The sequence below is a fragment of the Melanerpes formicivorus genome, unplaced genomic scaffold (assembly GCF_026170545.1).
Source record: "Melanerpes formicivorus ecotype bairdi unplaced genomic scaffold, bMelFor1.0.p_v2 SCAF_56, whole genome shotgun sequence".
NCBI lineage: Eukaryota > Metazoa > Chordata > Aves > Piciformes > Picidae > Melanerpes > Melanerpes formicivorus.
The window spans coordinates 1853626-1877418 of record NW_027142408.1 but is presented as its reverse complement, the minus strand read 5'-3'; the positions used below and the strand labels follow the sequence as shown (position 1 = coordinate 1877418).

Genomic DNA, 23793 nt, shown 5'->3' with positions numbered 1-23793 from the left:
TTGCTCAGGGCCTTGGTGAGCCTGACCTTGAATATCTCCAGGGATGAGGCATCAACTGCCTCTTGGGCAACCTATTCCAGTGTTCCACCACCTTCATGGTGCAGAACTTCCTCACATCTGATCTAAATCTGCTCTTCTCTCATTTCAAACCACTGCCCCTGGTCCTGTCCCTGCAGGCCTTTGCAAACAGTCCCTCTGCAGCCTTCTTCTAGCTCCCTTCAGGTACTGGTAGGCTGCTAACAGGTTCCCCTGAAGTCTTCTCTTCTCCAGGCTGAACAACCCCAGCTCTCTCAGCCTGTCCTTGTAGGAGAGGGCTCCATGCTGCTGATTTTAAGTTTATTTCTCCCTGTTCTGTGGCAGAGAAGTAGAATGTTCTAAAGCTCCTATTTCTCTTAATTGATGAAGCTAACCTCATGTTCTGGCTCAGCAAAACCTCACAGACATGTTACCAGCTTTATCAAATGTTCTTTATTTATCTTTAGGAAGAACACCACCAATTTGTAACCATAAAGCTTACATCTCAAGGTGTGTTAAACTTTACTACATACTACTTTATAGCTGGCTTTTTGGATTCTTGTGGTGAAGTGCTGCTGATAACACTTGCCTGCAGTGTCTCCTTTTCCATCAGATTCATCTTCTTGTACAGCTGTGGGGCTCTTGTCATCTGCTATTTCCCAAGCCACAATTTCCTCATCAGTTTGTGGCTAAACCCCAGGTCCTGATGATCCTTTTCCATCTACTTCAACGTTGATCTTTCATCTTCTGCATTCTTTTAACCAGAAATCTTTTGCCAGAAATCTGACAAGATTGTACTGGGCGTCATCAACAGCACCATCAGGCTTGGTTTCAGTGAGCAAAGATGAAACAGCTGTTTCATTGTCCAGATCAGCACTCAAGCACTCAATATTTGGTCATAATTTTTTCCAGCTTTGTCTGGTTGTGATAGCCTTGATGTTTCTCACCCTTTGCCTGGTGCTGTAACTTGCTGTGTTTTGCTGATCCGTTTCTGCAGTGGGTCAGAAATAGACACTGCTTCTCCAGAGAGTGTTTCCATCCTCTTGTCTTGTGTACTGCCTTGTGCTGGCTGTGCTCATTCTTCAGGAACTCTTGCTTCACCTTGGCAGCTCCATCTTCTTGCAGTGTTGTGTCCAAAGTTGCCAAATCTTGGCTCAACAGTTGCTGTCATGGGAAAGCTGCAGATGGCTTTGCCTTGTGAAAGGTTGTGTCAGATCAACTGCTCCGGTTTGGAAATAAGTGAGGTTCTCCTTCCCCTGACTCTGCCCTGGTGAGGTCACACCTGGAATATTGCATCCAGTTTTGGGCTCCCCAGTTCAAGAGGGACCAGGGATCTACTGGAGAGAGTCCAGGGAGAGCTACCTGGATGCTTGAGGGACTGGAGCACTGCCCTGTGAGGAGAGGCTGAGAGCCCTGGGGCTGGTTAGTCTGGAGAAGAGAAGACTGAGAGGGGATTGAATAGATGTTTATACAGATCTGAGGGTTGGGGGTCAAGAGGGAGGGACAGGCTCTGCTCAGTTGCACCCTGGGATAGGACAAGGGGCAATGGTTATAAACTACAGCACAGGAGGTTCCACCTCAACATGAGGAGGAGCTTCTTCACTGTGAGGAGCACTGGGATTTTGGAGTGTCCTTCTCTGGGGACTTCAAGACCCATCTGGATGCATTCCCGTGTGACCTGTGATAGATTCCATGGTCCTGCTCTGGCAGGGGTGTTGGACTCGAGGATCTCTTCCAACCTCTAACATCCTGTGATCCTGTGAACATCCTGTGATATAAAGTGTCTGATGACAATGTGCTAACCTTCAGGCCCTCTCTGCACACACGTGGAAGTCTACCTGCTGTAAAATGGTCTGTCCAAGCCTGATGACTTTCTCTTGTTGTTGCTTATGGATAGAGGGCATCAAAGTGGCGTGTTCCTGCCTTCCAGAGTGACTTCTCAGGGCTTTAGGAGACAAAGCTGATGCCTGTATGCTGAGAGGAGAGTTCTGTTTGTCATTGACATGAGTGCTTCCCTGTGAACTTTGCATACCAGTGTATATAAGGGGATTGTTTTCACTGGAGCTCGGATTAAATAGCTGATTGTCTTTCTCATTTGAATTTACTTCTCCAGTGGAAAATGGTGCAGGCGTTTGGAGGCCACCCTCTTTCAATTAAGTGATTTTTCAGCTAGTTTGGGGGGTTTGTATGTGTGCACATGTTGCACCCTGCTTCCTTCAGCGATCTGTTTTCTATTGGAGAACATTTACGAGCACGTTGCGCGCCTCACACGACTCTGTTCCCCGCAGAGGCTCCTGATGCAATGTGTGAGGTTTCTCATTACCCAGCTATATGGCTTACATTTTGGGTCCAATACCAACAGAATTAAATTACACAAAAACTGATTAAGATGCATGTAATCCTAATGTCTGATCTTCAGAACAAAAAAGCCCTCTTGTCGTCTTTAAATGATAACCCTCTGCAAAATCAGCAGTCGAGAGATTCTGCCTTTATCAGCTGGGCTGCAGCTATAGTTTGCTGGCAGCCAGTGCTACAGCAAAGTGTTAAAACATACTGAAGAACTTCTTCCTCAGCTCCAGTCTTACCCTGCTCTGCCTCAGCTTCAAACCATTCCCCCTTGTTCTGTCTCTGGACACCCTCAGGAAAAGTCTCTCTGCAGCCTTCCTGCAGGATCCCTTCAGCTATTGGCAGGCAGCTCTAAGGTCCCCCTGGAGTCTTCTCTTCTCCAGGCTGGACACCCTCAGCTCCCTCAGCCTATCCTCATAGCAGAGGTGCTCCAGCCCTTGGATCATCTTTGTGGCCTCCTCTGGACTCACTTCAGCAGCTCTGTGTCCTTCTTCCACTGGGGACACCAGAACTTGGAGGCAGGATTGGTAGTGGAGTCTCAGCAGAACAGAGTCAGGGGGCAGAATCCCCTCTCTTGCTCTGTTGGCCACACTCCTCTGGCTGCAGCCCAGCACATGGGGGAGCTTCTCAAGCCTGTCAAGATCCTCCTGGATCCCATCCCTGCCCTCAAGTGAGTCCAGCACACCACACAGCTTGGTGTCATTGGCAAACTTGCTGAGGGTGCAGTCGATGGTGATCATCAAGACGTATTCAGGTACATCTTGATTGGCTAACCCCCATGGTACATTAATAAATGAGCTTTCACTTTGTGGCTCTCAGAAGCTTTTCTTCAGACTGAGAGAACTCAAATAAGTGCATGCTTGAATGTAGCATTTCAGAACTTGCTTCCTAAAGACGTCCTCCGTTGTTTCAAGTTGATTTTACACATGTAAGAATACACAGTTTAAGACATGCTTCTCATGGCCATGTCATCATTCAGTGTGAAGATGCTTTGGTTCTGGGTGGTTTACAAGGCACTTCTTTTCCTAGCAGCCTGCAGGCGGTGTTGCGCTCGGCGTGTCAGTACCTCGGAAGAAGGAGGATGAAGCATCGGTTGGCAGCGCCCCTTTGGCAAGGCAGCAATCAAACCAAGCCTCAGAGTATGCCAGCAGCCCTGTCAAAACAAAAACAGTAACAGGTATGATCCCTCAACTGCAATGAGCTGTCCTGCCTTTGCAGAGTCCCTCAGTAAAGTGTGTCCACCTCTGAACAGCAGCAGCTGTGTAGACCCTGTGCAGCTTGAGGGTGGCTGTAGCTGTGCCTCTGTCTAACTTCTTAGAGGGACTTTGGTGATCTTCAGTATTTGTCATGCAGAAGCAGCTATTTGCATGAACAATGTTCATTACCCACTTACAAAAGCATCTAGTTTGCAGAAGTAGCTTTTCACTTGCCTTTTGAAAATGAATGTTTCAGTCTGGTTCCTGCTCAGCTGGGGAGCCAGTTTGAATCTTCCCCATGAGTGTTACCTTCTCTGCAGTTACAATCACACCAGAGGCCTGCTGCAAGAAAATGTCCTCCCTCAAAACTGTAACTGACAAACATGTCAGCTTTGCTTTTCCTTGGGGTTTCCTCTGGGAGTGCAGGAGTGGGAAAACAAATTGATCAATTACAAACAGCATCCTCGAAGCAAAAGAAGGAGTGCTGTGTATCTCAGCTTCTTTTTAATTTGAAGGCACTGTCAAGATGTGTTTTCAGTTGCTTACTACAGCAGACATGGCTGCTAAAAGGTCAGGTTTGTGTCTAGTGCAGTGCCTCAGGGGTGGGTACTGTTCATCAGCAACCTGGATTGAGGGCAAGTTTGCTGATGACACCAAACTGTGGCTGACAGCCCCTCAGGCTGTGCTGCCATTCAGCCAGACCTGCACAGGCTGGAAAGTTAGGTGGGGAGAAATTGAATGAGATACAACAAGGACAAGGTAGAGTCTTGCATCTGGGAAAGAACAACTCCAGGGACCAGGATAGGTTGGGGACTGACCTGTTGGAGAGCAGTGTAAGGGAAGGGGACCTGGGGGTGCTGGTGGACAGAAGGATGCTGATGAGCCAGCAATGTGCCCTTGTGGCCAAGGCCATCTTTATGCCATTACACCCCAAATCCTCATGTTTTCAGGCACTGCAGTTAAATTACTGTCAGCTTTAGATTCCTGTATTTGACTTTGCCTATTTAGCATCTATTAAGTTCCATTCCTCTTCCCAAACAAGCCACCAGCATGCAGTTCATAGCAGGCATGACTAAACGATAATCATCCAGGTCATTGAGCAGAAACAGTGAGCTGCTAATTCAAAAGCTTCAGATAATCCACTGATTTCTCACCAGCCAGACTTCTCTCACATTTGCCAGTTTTTTGCATTCCAAGAGCTCATTTTAGCAGGAATCTACTTCAGCATTCTGGCTGGAGTTTAGGGGAGCTGGGGGGTGGGAACAAATCTGTAACTGCATCCAGTGTTGCTAAGTACAGGTCATGGGCTGCCACACTGTACCCAACAAAGTTCTTCAAAACTTCCACTAACACAGCATCAGCCTAGGGAAGACTCAGGGGGGACCTTAGAGCTGCCTTCCAATACCTGAAGACATCCCACAGGAAGTCTGCAGAAGGACTTTTCATGAGGGTGTCTAGAGACAGGCCAAGGGGGAATGGTTTGAAGCTGAGGGAGAGTAGGGTTAGACTGGAGCTGAGGAAGAAATTCTTCAGTACAAGGGTGGTGAGACTCTGGAATAGGCTGCCCAGGGAGCAGGTTGTGACTCCTTCCTTTGTGGGGGTGTTCAAGGCCTGGTTGGATGAGGCCTTAAGCAGCTGAGTGTAGTTAGGAGGTGTCCCTGCCCATGGTGTGGAGGTTGGAGTGGATGAGCTCTGGGGCTTCTTCCAACCTGAGCCATTCTATGCTAGACCTCTCTATAGACATCTGTGGTTAGTTGTTGTGCTGCAAATATAAGAAGATGTAGATAAAGGAGGTGTCCTTTTGTCCCACATCTTTGCACTTCCAAATTATGTTTCCCCTTCCCTGTTCCTTGGGTCACTGAATAGCACAGGACAGCATCATTCCCCCAGAAAGATCTTTTTGCTTTGAAGAATTTTAAGTATTTGCTGTTTCAGACTTCTAAAGCAAGCATTTCCCTGTAGGTTAAAAAGCACAAAGCGGGGGGCAGGTGTCTAAGAAAGAGATCTGTACCTGCAAGTCTTGCTTAGTGGCATCTCCTGCAAAGAGTACATTTATGACTAGTTTTGCAGGATTGCCACCTGGAACTGTGAAATGAGTTACAGAAGCTGCTCCTGCTGTCTCAGTGATCACTGCTCTGATCAGTCCTTTTCAAAATGTCTTTTCACCACCAGTGTGTGTTCTGCAGGTGGTGGTGAGTGTGGTGCTCTCTGAGTGACTGGGAGCTGACTGAAATATGGTCTCACATTTGACAGCAGTTCCAGTTGTGCAGGATGGGACTGGAAAATGAGAGCAGCAACATTTTGTGTTCAGGTGCACTGGCTTCCTCAAAAATTCAACTTACACACCTGAAGCAGCTCCCTCTCTGTGTTGGGTTTCTCCTTCCTCATCAGCGACTGTGTCACACAATCCTGTTTTCTATCTGTCCACTGCTGCCTGGCTTCACCACAGGGCTGATAACAGTGCCAGGAAATGTTCTTAGCCATTCAGTTCAGTAGTAGCTGAGTAGCAGAATTATTTTAGGAGATTAACCTCCATGCTGAGACAGATGGAGCTGATCCAGTCTCCATGTCCCCTGTAAAGCACCAGCCAAACACACACCATAGCCACACCAGGCCACTACAGTCTCTTGGCAGCTGTCATCTACTGATGGCCTTGTCTGTGGGGCTGGTAAGATATTGTCCTGTCCCAGCAGCCCTTCAGAGAAAACTCTGGGACTTACCAGTGCAGGAAAGAGATTAACAGGTAACTTGTTTTCTTTCCAGGAGTTACTTCTGTGCTTGTTTCTTCTTTCCACTCTGGAACAGTTCTTGTTGTTTCTCTATTTTCTGTGACTTCTGGTTGAATCATTCTTGATCTGTCTGTTGGGTTTGGAGCCTTTTCTTGTTTGTCCTTTGGTTGAGTATAGGCTACTCCACCAATGCTGCTCTCTATCATTCAGTTCCTGGAATCTGAACCAGCTTTGCAGCTCTCAGCTGCCCATACATCGAGAGGAGCAAGAGCTGCTTTGAGCAGCTAATTTTAATTCATGTGTAGTTGTTTCTGGCATTAGAAAGTTAATTCCCCTAATTAAGAGAGAATTAGCAGAGTGTGCATTCCCCAGCAAAGAAAGCATGGGAGACTGGAACAAAACCTAGCTCTAGATTCTACTGTTCAGTGGAGGAGGATGCTGCTGTTCCTTGCTGCTTGAGCTGTAGGGTATACACTTTCACCCTGTGTTTGTCTGTTCATCCTGAAGCACTCCTGTCTGTGAGGTTTCTCAGGGGCTCTGCATACCATTCTCACCCTTACCCGTGCTGTCTTCTGGAGTTCTCTGCTCCAGTAACTCTTCAGTATTTCTCAATGCTCAAGTTGTTCCTAATTCTTGCCTTGTAATATGTGTAGTGTAGGGCCTGACTGCACAGAGAAGATGGTGTGGATTCAGGTAGGGTAAGAAGTTAAAGCAGAACAGCTATTCCTCACCAAATGTCTTTGTTGCAACTGAATCCATTCATAATGTGGATGGAATGTTCACTGCATGGCATACAAGTGTCCACAGGAGAAAACACTGTGAAATAGCTGCTCCATGCTGCTTGCCCCTCCATAGGAGCACTTTGCTTACTCATCTCTCCAGCACAGCCAACAGCAAACAATCCTGAAATGCTTTTTACATTCTCATGATCCAATTTCCATTCTTTATCATTCTAATAGATCCATAATTGGAGCCAGGAATATCTGAGAGGACTGATAAGGCCTCAGCCATGAAACATTTCTTCTACTCTCTTGACCACCTCTCTTTTTGAGTCCTGTGATTCTGTATCAGTGTTTTGAATGATCTGGAAAGAAAGAGAACCATTAACTTTAGAAACTGATTGTTGAAGGATTTTGTCTACAATATGAATCAGCTGACCTTTTCTAGCCTGGATGGGAGAAATACTACAAATCAATTCCTCAATGGCATTACATTTGCACATTCTTGGCAGGAGGTCACCTCTCAGATGTTTTCTTTTGAAAGCTTTGCATGCTTCCTTGCATGATCCAAACTGGCTGAAGCCCCAGTGGTGCACATCAGGGAGCATGTGCTTTGCTCACCTGACTTCAGTTGGCAGCATAATTTTGTTGTAAGTTTGCATGCCACAGATTTCTCCTGGCTGTGTGACTGGGACATGTGAATTGTCACGCTTGTGCTGCCTCCAATCTGGTTTAGAATGAAGTCCTAAAGACACAGTGATTTAGTCCTGCAGTTCTGTCAGCCCTGCCAGGTGTGGGCCAAAACTGGAAATATTAAAGGAGCTGACAATAATGGGGTGGACAGCCCAAAACATGAGGAGGAGGAAGTTCTGTGAGAGATGACAGGAGGAGCTATGTACCACTCACAGAGTCTCTGACGGATCTGTAGTGACCACTTGATCTGCTCGCTAGCCCTCTTTTGATTTTCTGTTTGCTCCTGTTGAATTAAATGCTTCTCTTCTCTACTCTTCTAATATTGATGTCATTAAAGAACATCAGGAAATGTCTCTTTTTACTAGGAAGCTTTGGATTTTGCTGAAATCTTTCATACTTTAGCACCTTTGAGCTTGTTAAAGTGAGAAAGTGGTTTCATTTTCATGCCCTTTTAGAAGCATACTCCAGTTTTTGAAGCCATGAATTCACAAGGGCTGGCTCTCATTACGAGCTTAGAAAACAAAAACCTTTTTTAGTTAGACTGGCAGCAATACCTGTGAAAAACCTCTTGGATTGCTACTCCATCACCAAGCAGGTTGTCACACTTTGAAAGCTCTTCCATTGCTTACCTCAAGTACCCTTCATAGTATTTCCTTAGCAGTTTACGTTACAGAAGTCAAAGCATTTCACTCGTCGGCATTTCTCACCAGGCTGAACTGGCACAGTTGCACTGCCAGCTTTTAGGACCAGTAGTAGACACAGTGTCACTACACCCACAGTGAGGGAAAAACCTCTTTGGCTATTTGAAACAAGTAATCTTTGCCTTTGCTCCCAGTCAGCATTGTGCTTCGCTGCCTTTGCCTTGTGTAAGTGCGCTTTGTCATTTGCCTTAGAATCTCGTCCCCTGTCACTGCCTGTGAAAGCCATGCTGAACTCATCTGAAAGCTGCAGAAGTCCTGAAGAAAGAATGAAGGAATTTATTGGAGTAGTGTGGAATGCAGTCAAGCGCCTCACACTTCAGGTAAGATGAAAAGGAAGTGGAATCCAACCCACCCCCACCCCTTGTCCTCCCAAGCTTTATGGAACGTTTTATGCATTCTCCTGCTTTTTATTAGAGAATTTTTAAAGGAGCCCCAAGGTTTTATTGTCTTATTTCAGTAGTTTTCAAAGTCCTAAGAGAATGAAAAATCACATCTAGATTTTTGGGGGCAAATTAAGCAAAGAATGCTTTGGGTTTTAGAATATTAGTTTTCAAAAGTACTTGGGGTTCAAAATCTTGGAAAGCTTGAAAGTTTAAATTTGGCCTGAGTGAGAACTTCAGGCTTGGGACTTCATTGCAGAAAATACTGGCACTGAGGAGATGCTTTTGATTAACCTTGTTTAGTTTCCAGCCAGCCCTTGCATCATTGTTTCACGAGTATTTTGCTTGTTTGTCTTCATTCTTAAGGTTGTCACTATTGGAGATTAAATGGCCAGATAAAGGGAGTCAGGAAAGAGCAGTTGTAGGCTGTTTGAGGGAAGCAGTGCATCTCTGTGTTGTGTCTGACTAGTACCTGGCACAAGGAGACCCCCTGCAGAAATGGGGCATACAGTCTGAGTCATAGTCAAGCCAAGAAAGTAACGATGACAATGAAAAGCTGGAGCATTTAATCAGGTCTAAGATGTTCTGCTCACACCTTTTTCAAGGCACACTTTATTACGTGAACAACCAACCAAGTGAATTTGTATCACTTTTAAGAGTGGTTAAGATCCTGAGTTACCAAACAGAAAATAGACAGGTTGTGTTCCAACTAGTGTTTTTTTGGGGGAGACTTAAAGCTGATGACAAGGAGAGGCACAGGTTTTCTCAGGAATTGGTAAATGTGCAATCACAAAACAAAAGGGCTGGAAAGGCCTTCGGAGATCATCTGCTCCAACCTCCCCACCACAGGCAGGGACACTTCGCAGCTTGTCTTGGCTGCTCAAGGCTTCATCCAACCTGGTCTTGAGCATCCCCAGGGAGGAGGCAGCCACAACCTCCCTGGGCAGCCTATTCCAGAGTCTCACCACCCTCCTACTGAAGAACTTCTTCCTAAGGTCCGGTCTAACCTGCTCTCCCTCAGCTTCTCAGCATTCCCCCTTGTCCTATGGCTAGACACTGTTGTAAGAAGTCCCTTCTGTATTTCATCCTTGGTAAAATAAATGCCTGGATCTTACCAGAAGGACACTACCTCTTACCTGGGGTGACTTCCAACAGGCTCCAGGGAGACACTACAGAAAAAATCTGAGACCATGCTTCCAAACCAATATGCAGTAGTTCTCCTAGGTGAAATGGGTAGCTTGCTGTTCTTTTGATCATTGCTAGGAGTTCCTCTGTCTGTTTTTCAAGGCACAGATGCACATACATAGTTTTGTTTTCTTTTCCCTTTAATAGCAGCCTAAATGGGAAGGCTGAACTTAGTGCAAGGCAATGGAGGATAAGATAGGGGCTGTGAAGGCAATGGAGGATAAGGTGAAGGCTGTGACTCTGTTTTTCAGTTCAAGTACAGTGGGATGCATTTATTAAACATGTTATTCATTGTACTAAACACATAAACACAGTTCTGTGCTAAGTTCATGGAATTTTCTGTATTATCATTTGGCATGCAAAAGGCACATTTCTAGACTGTTATAATCTGGTTAAGTGGTGGAGCCTTTCTTTTTTTTCCAAAGCTATCTTTGTGTTCCTGGATCTTCTATTAACACAACTGGAGAACAGAAGAGCCTGCAGTTGTCTTCAGATAGAACTTCATAACTTAAAATCATCAAAGGATTATTCTTTCAGTGGAAGTTTGAGTTAGTAAATGCCTTTGGAACCAAAGGAACTGGAAAGTTTATTTTGGATCCAGAGCTGGTACTTACTTAGCCCTAGCCCTGGCTTCCTCATAGGACAGTACTGCACGAAGGGTTTGTGCGCTGGGCTTGTGCTGAGGTGTTGGTACTGAAGTGAAAAGGCTTCAGACTTGGACTATAGAAGCTGGAGGGGGGTTTTATTTGGTTGTAGGGGTTTTATATGCAGCCTTGAAGCCCTTTGGGCAGCTACACTGTGTAGGAGGGGAGCAGTGACTTTTCACATGCTCTGCATACTGCTAGTTGCTAAAGCTGTGGAGCAGTGCAAACACAATTATTTTTAATTGGTTGTTAATGCTGAATTCCAGTGAGAACAATGAAGGACCTGTATTAAAAGCAAATGAATTAATGAGTAATGCTGCCGTGCATGCCAGCTAAGAGTGTAATTATTACTTAATGAAGCTTAGCCAGATATTCCACATGCCTTTAAGTATCCCTGAAATTATTTTTTCAAATGAGTCTCTTTCCTGAAATTATTGAAAATAATATTTGCTTTAAAGCATGGAACTTGAACAAAATTGCAGCCAAAGTGAAACACTGATTGAGAGAACAGAAGTGTAAGGATGGGATTTGCCAGAGGTTCTGTTCTTTCAACAGTGGACTTCATTCATGGGTCAGGAAGAGATCCCCTGGCTTGTAAGTGGCAGTGCCAGCTCTCAGCAGTTACTCAGCAGTTCTGAGACAGGCTGATGGCTTATGTTGGTTACTAACTGCAAGCTGACACAAAAAGAACCAAAAGAGAGAGAGAGAAATTGGCCATAACTAAATAAAAGCTTTTTAAACTCAAGCTTGCTGAGAAAAAGCTGGGAATGCTGCTGAGACTGTGTGCTAAGCAGTGAAAGAAACTGCAGCTGGCCCTTGTGGTACAACTTTGTGTCTACAGGCAGCCTGCTCTCTTCGTTCTTTTACTCAACACACTCAGCTTTCTAGTTATGGCATTTTTACTTCATTGAACTTCAAAACATGGCTTTCTGGCCTGCCTGTTTACATTCTAACAAACAGTGTGTCTGGCTCATCTGCACGTGATCTATTTTGGTAAGGCTGATTTGGATGGCAGAGGCTGAGGCATGGTCTTACAGTAATGACCACACCATAAACTGTAGGTGAAAAGTGTAGCCAGAGTTCTCTGCAGTCTGGGGAGTCACTGTGATTGGATTTGATTATATTTGTACCTGACAATCCCAGGACAACACCTTTCTGCCTTGCTTCCAAAATGATGATCAATGCAGAGAGACCACTTCCCAGGAGACACCTTGTGGGTCATCTGCAGTGCCTCTTACTGCTTTATGTGGCTATGAAATGTGGCTGAGGGAAGAGGATTGCCTCATGGTATCACTGTCAGGAATGGTTATAAACACTTGTGCCACCTGTCCCCCTTCATTGCACTTGTGCAAGACAAACACGAAGCTGTAGAAGGCAATGGAACATCTCCTTGTGAGGACAGGCTCAGGGAGTTGGGGGTCTTGAGCTTGGAGCAGAGAAGCCTGCGGGGTCTCCTTGTTCCTGTTGATGTGCAAGGCAGTGTCAGGAGGACAGAGCCAGGCTCTGCTCAGGGATGTCCAAGGACAGGACAAAGGGCAAGGGGTGCAAGCTGGAGCAGAGGAGGTGCCAGGCAACAGAAGGGAAAAGTTTTTCCCTCTGAGGGTGTCAGAGCCCTGGAGCAGGCTGCCCAGAGAGGTTGTGGAGTCTCCTTCTCTGGAGACATCCAAAACCCAGCTGGATGTGTTCCTGTGTGACCTGCCCTGGGTGCTCCTGCTCTGGCAGGGGGGTTGGACTGGATGATCTTTGGAGGTCCCTTCCAACCCCTACCCTTCTGTGGTTCTGTGACCACTTGCTTTTGTAGCAACCACCCAAAAAAATCAGGGGTTGGAAGGGACCTGTAGAGATCATCCAGTCCAACCCTGACATTCTGTGGTTCTGTGATAACTGCGGTGTCACTTCATTTGTTTCATTGCCTCCCATCTACCCTCCTCAGCTAGGAAGACCAAATAATTCTGCAGTGTGTATTTCCCTGATCTCTCCTTCCAGCATCATTCTCTTTTTATAGAATATGAATTAAAAATGCTCCCATTTATTCCCCTAACTTAATCCTTTCCTTTCTGTACCACAGACTCTTCAAGTCATTGCACTGTTCTAGGTTAGTAAAAGCTTAAAGCAACATGTTTGCATAACTTTGTAAAAATAGAAGGGAAAATACTGCTGACTTCATTGGTTTATCATGTGTGTGTTACTTAGCATGGGTAGGCCTTGACATAACAGAGATGAAAATAGGGAGTGATTCTGTTTCAAGAATTTGTAATAATTCCATCTCTTTAACACATGAATGTGTTCAGCATTGGCAGGGGGACACGTTGCTACCAAAACTGAAATCAGATCCCTGCAACAGCAAGGATGTTGCCATGGAAAAATGAAGTAACATTGAGTGCAGCTGTGAAGCATTAATGAATAGGATATTTTTTTAAAAGATCATTTGTGTTTGGTGTGGCTTGGAGGGTCCCAACCAGATGGTTTCCATGAACAGGATCTGACCCCCAGCTTGAGGACTTCTTACTGGCAGATTACTTCATTTTCTTTCCCTTGGATTGTCAGATCCTTCCATTAATACAAGATTTACTGCTGCAGATTTATATTTGGCTACATAAATCAGTCACATTTTACATTAAACTCACAATTTTGGGCATACAGTTTAACAGTTATTTAAAAAGTGTAAAAAGATTTATGTGATGGCTTTAATATATGCCATTGATGGAGTTTAATTTCAAGAATTTGGATTACATCTCTGTTAGAGCACTTTCTGATTGGTGAAGCGGTCTGTAGCACGCTTTCTCACCTCTGTCCAACATGTCCATCTGAGGGGGACTCTTCCCTTTCTTCACTGGAGTTTGTTAGCAGGCAGAGAGATCACAGTATCACCAAGGTTGGAAGAGACCTCAAAGATCATCAAGTCCAACCTGTCACCCAAGATCTCCAGGTTCTGTCAGAGAAAGGTACACAAGTTCCACTGAAGCTGATAGTTGTGTGGAAACAGAATCTGCATCTGAGAAGTTCAGCAGGTGCAAATTCAGTTTTGCACTCATTGGGCCCTTTGGTGGTTACAATAATTGCTTGGTTTCATAGTTTCATTCAGGGTTGGAAGGGACCACAAGAATCATCTAGTTCCAACCCCCCTGCCATGGGCAGGGACACCCCACACTAGATCAGGCTGGACAGAGCCTCATCCAGCCTGGGCTTAAACACCCCCAGGGACAGGGCCCCAACCACCTCCCTGGACAACACATTCCAGGGTCTCACCACTCTCATGGTGAAGAACCTCCTCCTCACATCTAGCCTGAATCTCCCCACCTCCAGCTTCATTCCATTCCCCCTAGTCCTATCACTACCTGAGATCCTGAGAAGTCCTTCCCCAGCCTTTTTGCCCTGAAATGTGGTGGTTTGCCCAGCGTTCAATTGTTGGCCTCCAGGAACTTTTTCCAAAGAACATTTATTCATTTATCAACTTTAAATGAAGCAGAAATAAGCAAACCCTGTCCTTAGCTAAACTGTGATATTACACAGAATCACAGAACCACAGGGTAGTAGGAGTTGGAAGGGACCTCCAGAGATCACCCAGTCCAACCCCCCTGACACAGCAGAATCACCCAAGGCAGGCCACACAGGAGCACATCCAGCTGGGTTTTGGATGTCTCCAGAGAAGGAGACTCCACAACCTCTCTGGGCAGCCTGCTCCAGGGCTCTGGCACCTTCACAGGGATAAACTTTTCCCTTCTGTTCCCTGTCACCTCCTCTGCTCCAGCTTGCACCCCTTGCCCCTTGTCCTGTTCTTGGATATCCCTGATCCTGACCTCCACATCTTTATCTCCAGCAATGAGGACACCCCTCAGGCTCCAAGCCCCAGCTCCCTGTGCCTGTGCTCACAGGGAGATGTTCCACTGCCTGCAGCATCTTTATGGCTCTGTGCTGGACTCTTTCAAGGGTGTGATACTATCATGAATTGCCACCAAAATTCATGGTCCAGCTCCCATTCAGTTGTTTGAAGATGAATAGACTGAAGATGAATAGCAAAGAAGCTGCTTATGTAGAGGAGATTCCACAACACTTCTGCTTCTTCAAACTACCATTTCAGTATTCTTGAGACAGCAAAGTAAAATAAACCAAAGATTATCTAAAGGCCTTGTCTTGGGCAGAAAGCTGCTCTGAAGTGTCAATTAGGTGTAAAACCTCTGCTAAGTATGGAGATCTCTTCTGAAAAGTACTGTGGAAAATACCTTCTGTAGATCCTGCTGCTGGTAATGTGATGAGGTGTGGGATCTCCCCAAGCTGGTGGAGTTTGTGGATTATTATTGCCACATGGTTTGTGCATCCAGGCAGCATTTGATGTTCATCAGCACAGACAGAGAGATGAGAATGGGTGGTTTGTTCTAAACTGTTTACTGGGCACAAGCACTGATAGAACAGAAGTGACACCGATCAGAATTCCTTTTGTCATCTTTTTATCATTATCCCACAATGGCTTGACCTGCAGCCTGTTGCTAATAGAGCAGAAAACTATCTAATGTGTCCCTGTGAAAATCCCTGCAAATTGACACAATGACTAATTTACTAGTGGAGGGGGGGGAAAAAGGAAAGCCAAAGCCAAATCTCTTACATCTGTAACAATACAGCCTTGCTTTTCATCCAGTCTAAATAAAGTACACTCTGCACCCTTGGATCAATAAACTACTTATCAAAGCTGTAATTAAGTTCATTTTACAACTCAAAGGGTTCCAAAACTAGAAACAAACAGAGCCCTCATGGAACAATGTATTTATTTTTGCAGAATTCTCCTGGAGATTTTTCTGCAGTGAATTCCTGTCAGGTTGTCTAAGCAAAAGGGCACAGAAAATGCTGAAGTAAAGATTGAATATCTGGGTTCTCCCTGGGCTGGCCCAGGCCTTGCACTGCAGCGAGATTCCAGCAAGTCCCTGTTGTGCTCTTGGTGGGACTATGAGCCTTCAGGGCGAGGCTGTGGAGCACAGGCCTCGGTTATCAGTTTTAAGCTGTGATGTGTTTAATGATGTCACATTGAGAGGCTGTTCCATAGGTTTACAGCAGACAAGTGTTCTTTTATCCCAGCTGCAAGTAGGATCTTCTCTCTGACATTTTGTACACCAGACCTTTCTAAACACCATGAAGAGACGACCTGAACTTGTGCTCACTGAGCCTGCACACTTGAGTGCACTGTTAGTGGGACTGCCTGAGCTCCAGATGCAGAATATCACTTGGAAGAGCTAGGGAAGACACAGTCTGCAGCTGGCACTACCTCTGCGTTAACAAGCCCTGCTAGGTCCAGGTCTTCTTGGTTTGGGCTCTCTCACCCCTGCTAGAAGCTCCTAAGGAAGTGGCAGAATGGTCAGAAATGGTTCAGGGTAACAGCACTGCTTGCAAATAAAGAGCACACAAGTACTATTTCAGATGAAAACCTATCATGCATGGCTTCTGGTGTGCACTCCAAACAGGATAATAGATGCAGGAACCTTTTGAACTTCATTGATTTCTCCCTCCCTCTGTGTAAGCTTGTGCCTGTCCACTTGGTTTGAAGTCAGTTTTCCACTGAAGTTTGTACTTCTCCTATTTGATGATTGACCTTTTTGTACAGCCTCATTGCTGTTTACTACTAGGTAGAGAGAGTTCTCCCTGAAACAAGTCTTTCTGTAAAGGAACAACACACAGAGTGTTCATTCTGGAGCTTAGCTATTGCTAAGGAGGTTAGCTGTAGCTAAGGAGCTACAAAAAGAGGAGGATTTTCTCAGCTTTATTGTGAGAATATTTCCTGCCTCAATTGCACTTCTTGTGAAAAGCTGCTCAGATTTACACACCCAAATCCCACTTCTGCCCTCCCCTCCCTCACAGACTTGTCATTTGCAAGAATATATCATTTCCAGCATTTTGTGTCATTGTCCTGTGATCCTCTGATCATCTTCCTGTGATCATCTTCCTGTGATTCTGTGATCATCATCTGTGGTTCTGTGATCTTCTTTCTGTGATCAGATAATCTGTGATAATTCTGTGATCCTGTGATCATCTTCCTGTGATCTTTGCTCTTAATTCAGCTAAAAGCAAAGACTACTTTAAATCAAGCGTAGTGGATGAGTGACTTGAGGTTTTGTACCAAGATGACTGCTCCACACTGTGGTAGGCAGTGGTGATCTGTCTCTGACAAATCTCTCCTGGCTTTGTTTTTCCCAGCTGGAGGTGCAGTCTTGCTGTGTGTTCCTCCCCAACGAGAGCCTGCCGTCCCCAAGCACCATCGTGTCGGGTGATATTCCTGGCACTGTGAGGAGCTGGTACCATGGGCAGGCCAGCATGCCTGGGACACTTGTTGTCTGCCTGCCCCAGATAAAGATCATGAGTGCTGGACACAAACACATGGAACCACTGCAGGAAATCCCCTTTGTGGTGCTGAGAGCCATCCTGGAAGAAGGTAATGTGATAAAGAAAGGTTACTCTTGAATTTGGATTTATTACTGTTATGAAAATTACCTTTGCTTTGGAGTGCTTCTGATGTTGTGCTGCTTATGTAGCAGTGTGTTGTTGATGGCTACAAATGCTAACAGGAAGGTTTGCCCCGTGGAGATCCAAGTGAAACTCATCATCAAAGAGCTGGTTGTGTGGTGATAGAATCAGAATGGCTCAGGTTGGAAGGGGCAGCAGAGGTGCAACTTTTACCTTCATTGGTTTTGGCATCCAAGTTGCTGTGTAACAGCCATGAACAGTCAGTTCGATGCAACAGGAGGTAGCAGTGAGTTGGGAATTTCAAGGTAGAATGAAGGCAGGTCTTCAAAACCAAAACCCCAAAACCTACCCAAATACCAACCAAACCAAAAAATATCTTGGATACAACATTCAGAGTGGGCCTTAGGAAGAGGCTTTTTACTGAGCAGTGGTCAGTCCCTGGAGCAGGTCCACAGGGAAGTGGTGTCACGACCCTGTATGCTGAACCAACCCTAGGCAGCAGGGTAGGTTGTGCTGAGATTCAAAAATTCCCTTGGAGTAAGTTACAGCAAACCAGCACTGAACACCTGATGAGTTGGGTTTGTTAGAGCCAGGGGAAACTCTTGGTGATGGACCAGGGCAGAGGGAAAATGTTTTGGGGGAAAGAAAAAGGAAAGAGGAAGGAGGAAAGAGAAAAGAAAGAAAGAGAAAAAGAGAGGAAAGAAAGAAAGAAAGAGAAAGGGAGAGAGGATGAGAAAGAGGAGGGGGAAGAGGAAGGACCCTTTTCTCCTCCCTGTGTCTACATTAAATTCACAACAAAATAGTAGATTTTAATACAGGATGTCATACTAGAGATGCAACAACTGGCAAGGGCAAAAAGAGAAAGAAAGAATAAAAGAGGAGAAAGAAAGGTAGGTGTGTTTTTTTCCTAATAGCTTTCACTAGGAGGGATCTAATTTGCTAATCATAGTGACAGATAAAAGATAAATGCAACCAAAGGCTTTTGTTTGTTTTAAACTGCTGATGTAATTAAAACCATTTCTGAAGGGAAGAAGTCATTTGAATTTTGTCAAATCCAGATTTGTAGGAAAGATCCTGGTGAGGGAAAGGAATCCCCTTTGTTGTGCTAAAGCCTATGGTAAGGAATTTATTTGTGTGTGGCTTTGTGCTCTGGGAATAATGCCAAACAGAAGTTCTCACAATCTTGATATTTTTGCTTCCCTAATGGAGCTGCAGCCTTCTCCCATGCCAAAACTCCCCCTTAAACAGGCTGTTACCAAAAGGCTTTTCAGAGCTTTTGGGTCACTTTCTTTGTTTCTTCCCATCTAGATGTGAATAATTATGATGCACTTTTATTGGGTCAGTCTCTTAATTTGCATGCTGTCACTGTAGCAGGCTTCAGGGTCAGACTGTTGTCCTGGAGGCATGCTTACCAGCCCTCTGAGATTGTATTTAGTCAACATTGCTTTTCCTGGAAGCTGTTTTATTTTAGTTTAAATCATTCCTTCTTTTATAAAGAAGAGGTAAGTAAAAGGCTTGCTTTCAAAAAGCTCTGTGCTCACCCATGGATTTTTCTTACTCCATGGAAAGCCAGAAAAGGGAAAGGCAGCATAGTTACACTGCCCCTTGGGGATACTGCATCCTCCTCAGATACTTATTGACCCAGAGATGTCAACATGCTGTAAAAATGGATGGTACAACATCCCACAATCCACTCCTGCCATTTGTTTGCAGAGTTCTGATACTTTGCTGAGGTGATTGTGCTTTGCAGGAATACCAAAAGGAACGTTCTGAGCACAGGACTAAGAGTCAGAGACATCCCTTAGCTCTGTCATGCCAAGTCACATGCAAGCAGAAATGCATTTATGGATGTGAAGAGCAAGGGATTCTGTTGAACTTCTGTTCAGTAACAAATGCAATTCAATCACTTCCTAAAAAGGTATTAAACTACATGATTGTCTGTATAGTTCAAACCAATCAGATAGTAAGGCCATGTGGTTGTGTTCACTGAGGATATCAAAGCAGAATCACATTCTCAGGGGGTTTTAATTCTTAAGAAGTTGCAAAGAATGGATTGCTGTGGTTTGGGTTTCCAGGGGTGGAATGGAATGGGTGGGTGAATGATATTTGTGTGCTTTCAGGGTCAGTGTAATGGCTGTTGATTGCACTTGCTGATGGTGGTGAGATGGATAGATGATCTCCAAGGCCCCTTCCAACCTAGGCCATTCTGTGGTTGTAAAGGGGTTTAGCACAACACCGTGGAGGAGCTAACAGCCTGATTTTCCTGATGCAATTGTTTAACTGTTTTCCCTTCTTGTTAACCATTAGGTGATGCTTTTCCATGGACTATCAGCCTGCATCATTTCAGTGTGTATACTCTCCTTGGACAGCAGATGACACTGAATTTGGTGGAGCCAATGGGCTGCACATCTACTTTAGCTGTTACTTCACAGAAACTGCTTGCTTCGGGGCCAGAATCCAGACACTCGTTTGTTGTCTGCCTCCACGTTGACCTTGAGTCCCTTGAAATAAAGTGCTCCAACCCCCAGGTGGGTAGGGTTAATTGATTTAGGAAAGAAAATCAAACATAGCTCAGTTTAAGTACAATTGTTCTGCACTTTGTTGAAGAGGGTTTCTTCTATTTGAGGTTTTTTTTTGACTGGGCCATCAAGACGAAGGTGCTTAGATGAGGATTCCCTTTGAAGCTCTCTCGAGTTTGGTAATTCAAACTCTTTCAGAATGTAATAGCCACAGCATAAATGCATCTTCTGGCTGGTGGAGTGAAATGAATTGCAGATGTACCATTAAATGCCATGCTGCTGTTGTGCTGTCACTGTGGATTCAGAGATGGAAGTGGTTCAGTGTAATGTTTTACCATATTTTCAGAGAACTCACTTTTTTTTCCCCCACATAAAATGCCTTTTAGACAAACAATGGTGTCCTTTAGTACAGGGGGGGGAAAAACCCAAACAAATGAATGTGTGTGAACAAAAGTTACCGCTCCTAGCTCTATGTCAATCATATTACAAGTAGAGTGAAATGTTAAAATGAAGTTGTGCTGTGGCATATCAGACCAAATAGAGTCACAGAAACACCAAGGCAGAATCACCTAAGATCATTGAGTCCAACCATAACCCAACTACCATGACCACTGAACTATGTCCTGAAGCACCACTCCTACAGCTTCTTGAACACCTCCAGGGATGGGGACTCCACCACCTCCCTGGGCAGCCCATGTCAACCCCTCACCACTCTCTCACTAAAGAAGTTTCTCCTCATGTCCAACCTAAACCTCCCCTGGCAGAACTCAAACCCCTTTCCTCTCATCCTGTCACTGGTTACTTGGGAAAAGAGACCAACAGCAGCCTCACTCCAACCTCCTTTCAGGGAGCTGTGGAGGGCAATGAGGTCTCCCCTCAGCCTTCTCTTCTCCAGACAAAACAACCCCAGCTCCCTCAGCTGCTCCTCATATGATGCCCTCCAAAGCCCTCAGCAGCCTCATTGCTCTCCTCTGGACACCCTCCAGCCCTTCAATGTCTTTCCTATGCTGTGGTGCCCAGCACTCAATCCAGCACTCAAGCTGTAGCCTCACCAGCTCCAAGTACAGGGGCATCATCACTGCCCTACTCTTGCTGGACACTGGTTTTGATCTAGCCCAATACTATTGTCTTAAAAGATGTCCCTGCACACTGTGGTGGCATTTGTTTACTGTGTCCAAAAGGATGCAGACAAATTAACTGAGTCTGATGAAGGTTGCTGAGCTGTGTGTTCTCCCTTACACCTGCCTTACTTGTCCTTTCTGCTTTACTTATGCAAAAGGCATAAAAACCCCAACCCCATCAGTCTCCTTTAACCAGATGTGCAGAAGAGAAGATGGAAAATACAATGACATAAACAGCATTTGATAGTTATAAATTCAGGGCAGAGCTCCTATGAAATTTGATTCTTCAGCATGTCAGGCTGTATTTTGTCTGTGGATGACAGCCTTCAAGTAGGTGATAGTCAATGACCTTGTGGAATGGTAGCAAAGGTGACGTGTTTTACTACGGGAGCCTTATGATTTAATGTGGAACCATGTTCTGCTGATTGTAGCCACTTACAGTCCAGAGGTATTGCCAGTGTGCAAAATTGCCAGGACATTGCCTTTTGTTGTAGTTTTCAGGTTTGTAGCAATGTGCTGGTTTTGAAATATGAAATGCTGTAACATGCTGAACTGCACAGACATGCCAAGCAGCCCATGGAGCCTTCCTGGGTTATGGGAGGTTTTACTGCAGAGGGGGTGGAAGCAGTGAGAGGGGGAAAATCCTTAACAAATAATAACTCTGTTAATCCTGTTTGGGTTTTCTTCTCCTGAATAGTGTCCTAAAAATAATGATGCTAACTTGTGTTATAAAGAAGAGAGGCCTTACATTAGCTCTGGGGGGACCATAGAGCTGCCTTCCATACCTGAAGGGGTCCTACAGGAAGGTTGCAGAGGAACTTTTCATGAGGGTGTCTAGAGACAGGACAAGGAAGAATGGTTTGAAGCTGAGGGAGACTAGGCTTAGACTGGAGCTTAGGAAGACGTTCTCCAGTAGGAGGGTGGTGAGAGTCTGCAATAGGTTGCCCAGGGAGGATGTGGCTGCCTCCTCCCTGGGGATGTTCATGGCCAGGTTGGATGAGGCCTTGATCAGCTGAGTCTAGGTGAGAGGTGTCCCTGCCCATGGCAGGGGAGGTTGGAGTGGATGATCTCTGAGGTCCCTTCCAACCTGAGCCATTCTGGGATTCTATGAAATACGATTGGAAATGAATGTTGAAGAGATTAAGGCTACTGGTGTGAAAAAGTGCAGGCAACAAGAGAAGTAGAAGGCCTTCCATTTTGATGAGTTACAACCAGCAGAATAAACCCAAGTGTACTAAAAATTACGAAAGACACAGCTTCAACTCTATGTCTGAGGCCTTTAAATTTGATCTACATGTCAACACCTGCCTTGGGTGTTGTTTTAATGAACTTTTGGGGGTGAGTCTTTTTTGTGGTATTGTGTACTTTTTAACACACCTCCATGAAGATCACCTCTCTCTGATCAAAATGTGCCTGTCTTTGTGGTGAAGTTGTTGCTCTGGCTCTGGTTTCAGGGACAGTATTAGGGCGATAGTTCTTGTTTGGCTGGTTGGTGGCAATGCTCAGAGATACGGCTGCTGCTGTCTCAAAGAGCCACTCCAAGGCTGCAAAGATCCTAGCCTGAGCAATTTGAAAAGACAGTCTCCCTGATAAGGAATTATTAATGTCACAGATTGTGGTTCTTGCAGCCCCAGTGAGATTTACACTCTTCAGTGTTGGGTTAGCTGCCGGCAAACCTCCTCACCCTATGTATCAGCTTGTATGTAAACAAGGAAGTGGCATCATTCCTTCTTGTGGGTTAGTTTGTGCATTTATGAACAGTAGCATAATTAAATTTCTGGAAGCCCTGCTTCATTAAGGCAAGGAGAGCTCAAATTATCCTTTGGTTTCTTGAGGGAGGGGAGGTTGCAAGCATGGATGACTTGGATCTGTGCCTGTAGCCTGCTAGCTTTCTAGAGACTCTTTCTTTTGGCAGCAGAGTGTCAGCACCAGTTAATGTTCTATTAATCAGTCAGATGGACCTTACTAGTTGTTCTGCCTGAGTTCCATGGAAGGGACTCAGGCAAACTTAGAAATTTGTAATGAGTAATTCAAGTGCTACAGACACCAAATATTTTAAAGCATAACTAAAAGAGGTTTTTGGCACAGCCAGAGTTCCTGCTCGTCTGTGGCTTGGGCTGCATAGGAGACAAAAAAAACTACTGAGAAGTTTATCTCCTGTAAGGAAAAATTCTGTCAGAAGGGAGTATATGACCTGCTCAGTGTAAGCCTTGAGACTTCAAAAGAAAATGCAAGATGAATGAAGGTTTTATAAAATTCCAGCACTTCACCTCTTAAGGAAGGGCTGCAGCGTGTACTTTGAGCCTTCATCACACGCTCTCACGCACAGCATCAAGTGCTGCTTTGTATCAAGTGGAGATTGACAACAGTGTTTTGCTGCATCTGTTCTGCCCACATAAGAAGCCAGCTTCACAGAGTAGATGTGTCCTGAGGCTTAAAGTTCTTATAAATATGAGAATTTCCATTTTTTATAGTGGCAAGTTGGGTATGGTATCCAGCTGTGGGTCTGCTGATATATTGTTTGCAGCGCTCTCTGAGCTTGTTTTATACAGTATCTCGCAGTCTGTTGTCTCACAGATCCTGTGATTAATGCTTATTTACAAAAACTTGTGTAAATAGCTTAGAACCCAGTCAAACAATGTGCAAGTTCAACAGTGTGGTGCTGGAGATTGCAATGACATATGCCAGGAGACTGCTGAGTTTGATAGTGGGTAGTCTTCTTAAAACACCCAACAGCTTCGTGTGCCCCCCGGGATCGTTATTTTTAATAGCATTTAAATTGATCTTCTCTGCAGTGGCAGTATTTCATAAACTTGACATGTTTCTGGGTTTCTACATGCAGTATCTCTGCAGAGGAAATACAGCACGAGTTACCTTTGTTTAATTGTTAGCATTGGTATTAATAGCAGGTTTACAAGAGCTTGTTGCTGGTTATGTTTTTATGAGCCACGCACCGTACGTTTGGGCAAGGCACACATTACTTGTATCAAAATCACAGGGCTGTAGCTGATGTTAGTTACTTTAATTGCACTGTGGCTGCATATCAGAGTTCTATAAATGGTGAAAAATTCAGTTCTGCTACATTCTAAGTCTCA

General features: G+C 45.0%; 1 protein-coding gene across 7 annotated transcripts in view; it reads left to right on the top strand.

The window, feature by feature from the left end:
* Positions 1–23793, top strand: part of VPS13B (vacuolar protein sorting 13 homolog B) — a 327581-nt gene that overhangs the window by 138179 nt on the left and 165609 nt on the right. For 6 of the 7 annotated variants that reach the window (XM_068161158.1, XM_068161154.1, XM_068161157.1 and 3 more), the window contains 4 exons: positions 3391–3538; positions 8592–8719; positions 16792–17026; positions 19366–19586. In XM_068161158.1, the coding sequence (XP_068017259.1) occupies positions 3391–3538; positions 8592–8719; positions 16792–17026; positions 19366–19586 (732 nt within the window). The remainder of the gene's footprint in view (positions 1–3390; positions 3539–8591; positions 8720–16791; positions 17027–19365; positions 19587–23793) is intronic. The other variant, XM_068161155.1, reaches the window with a different exon arrangement.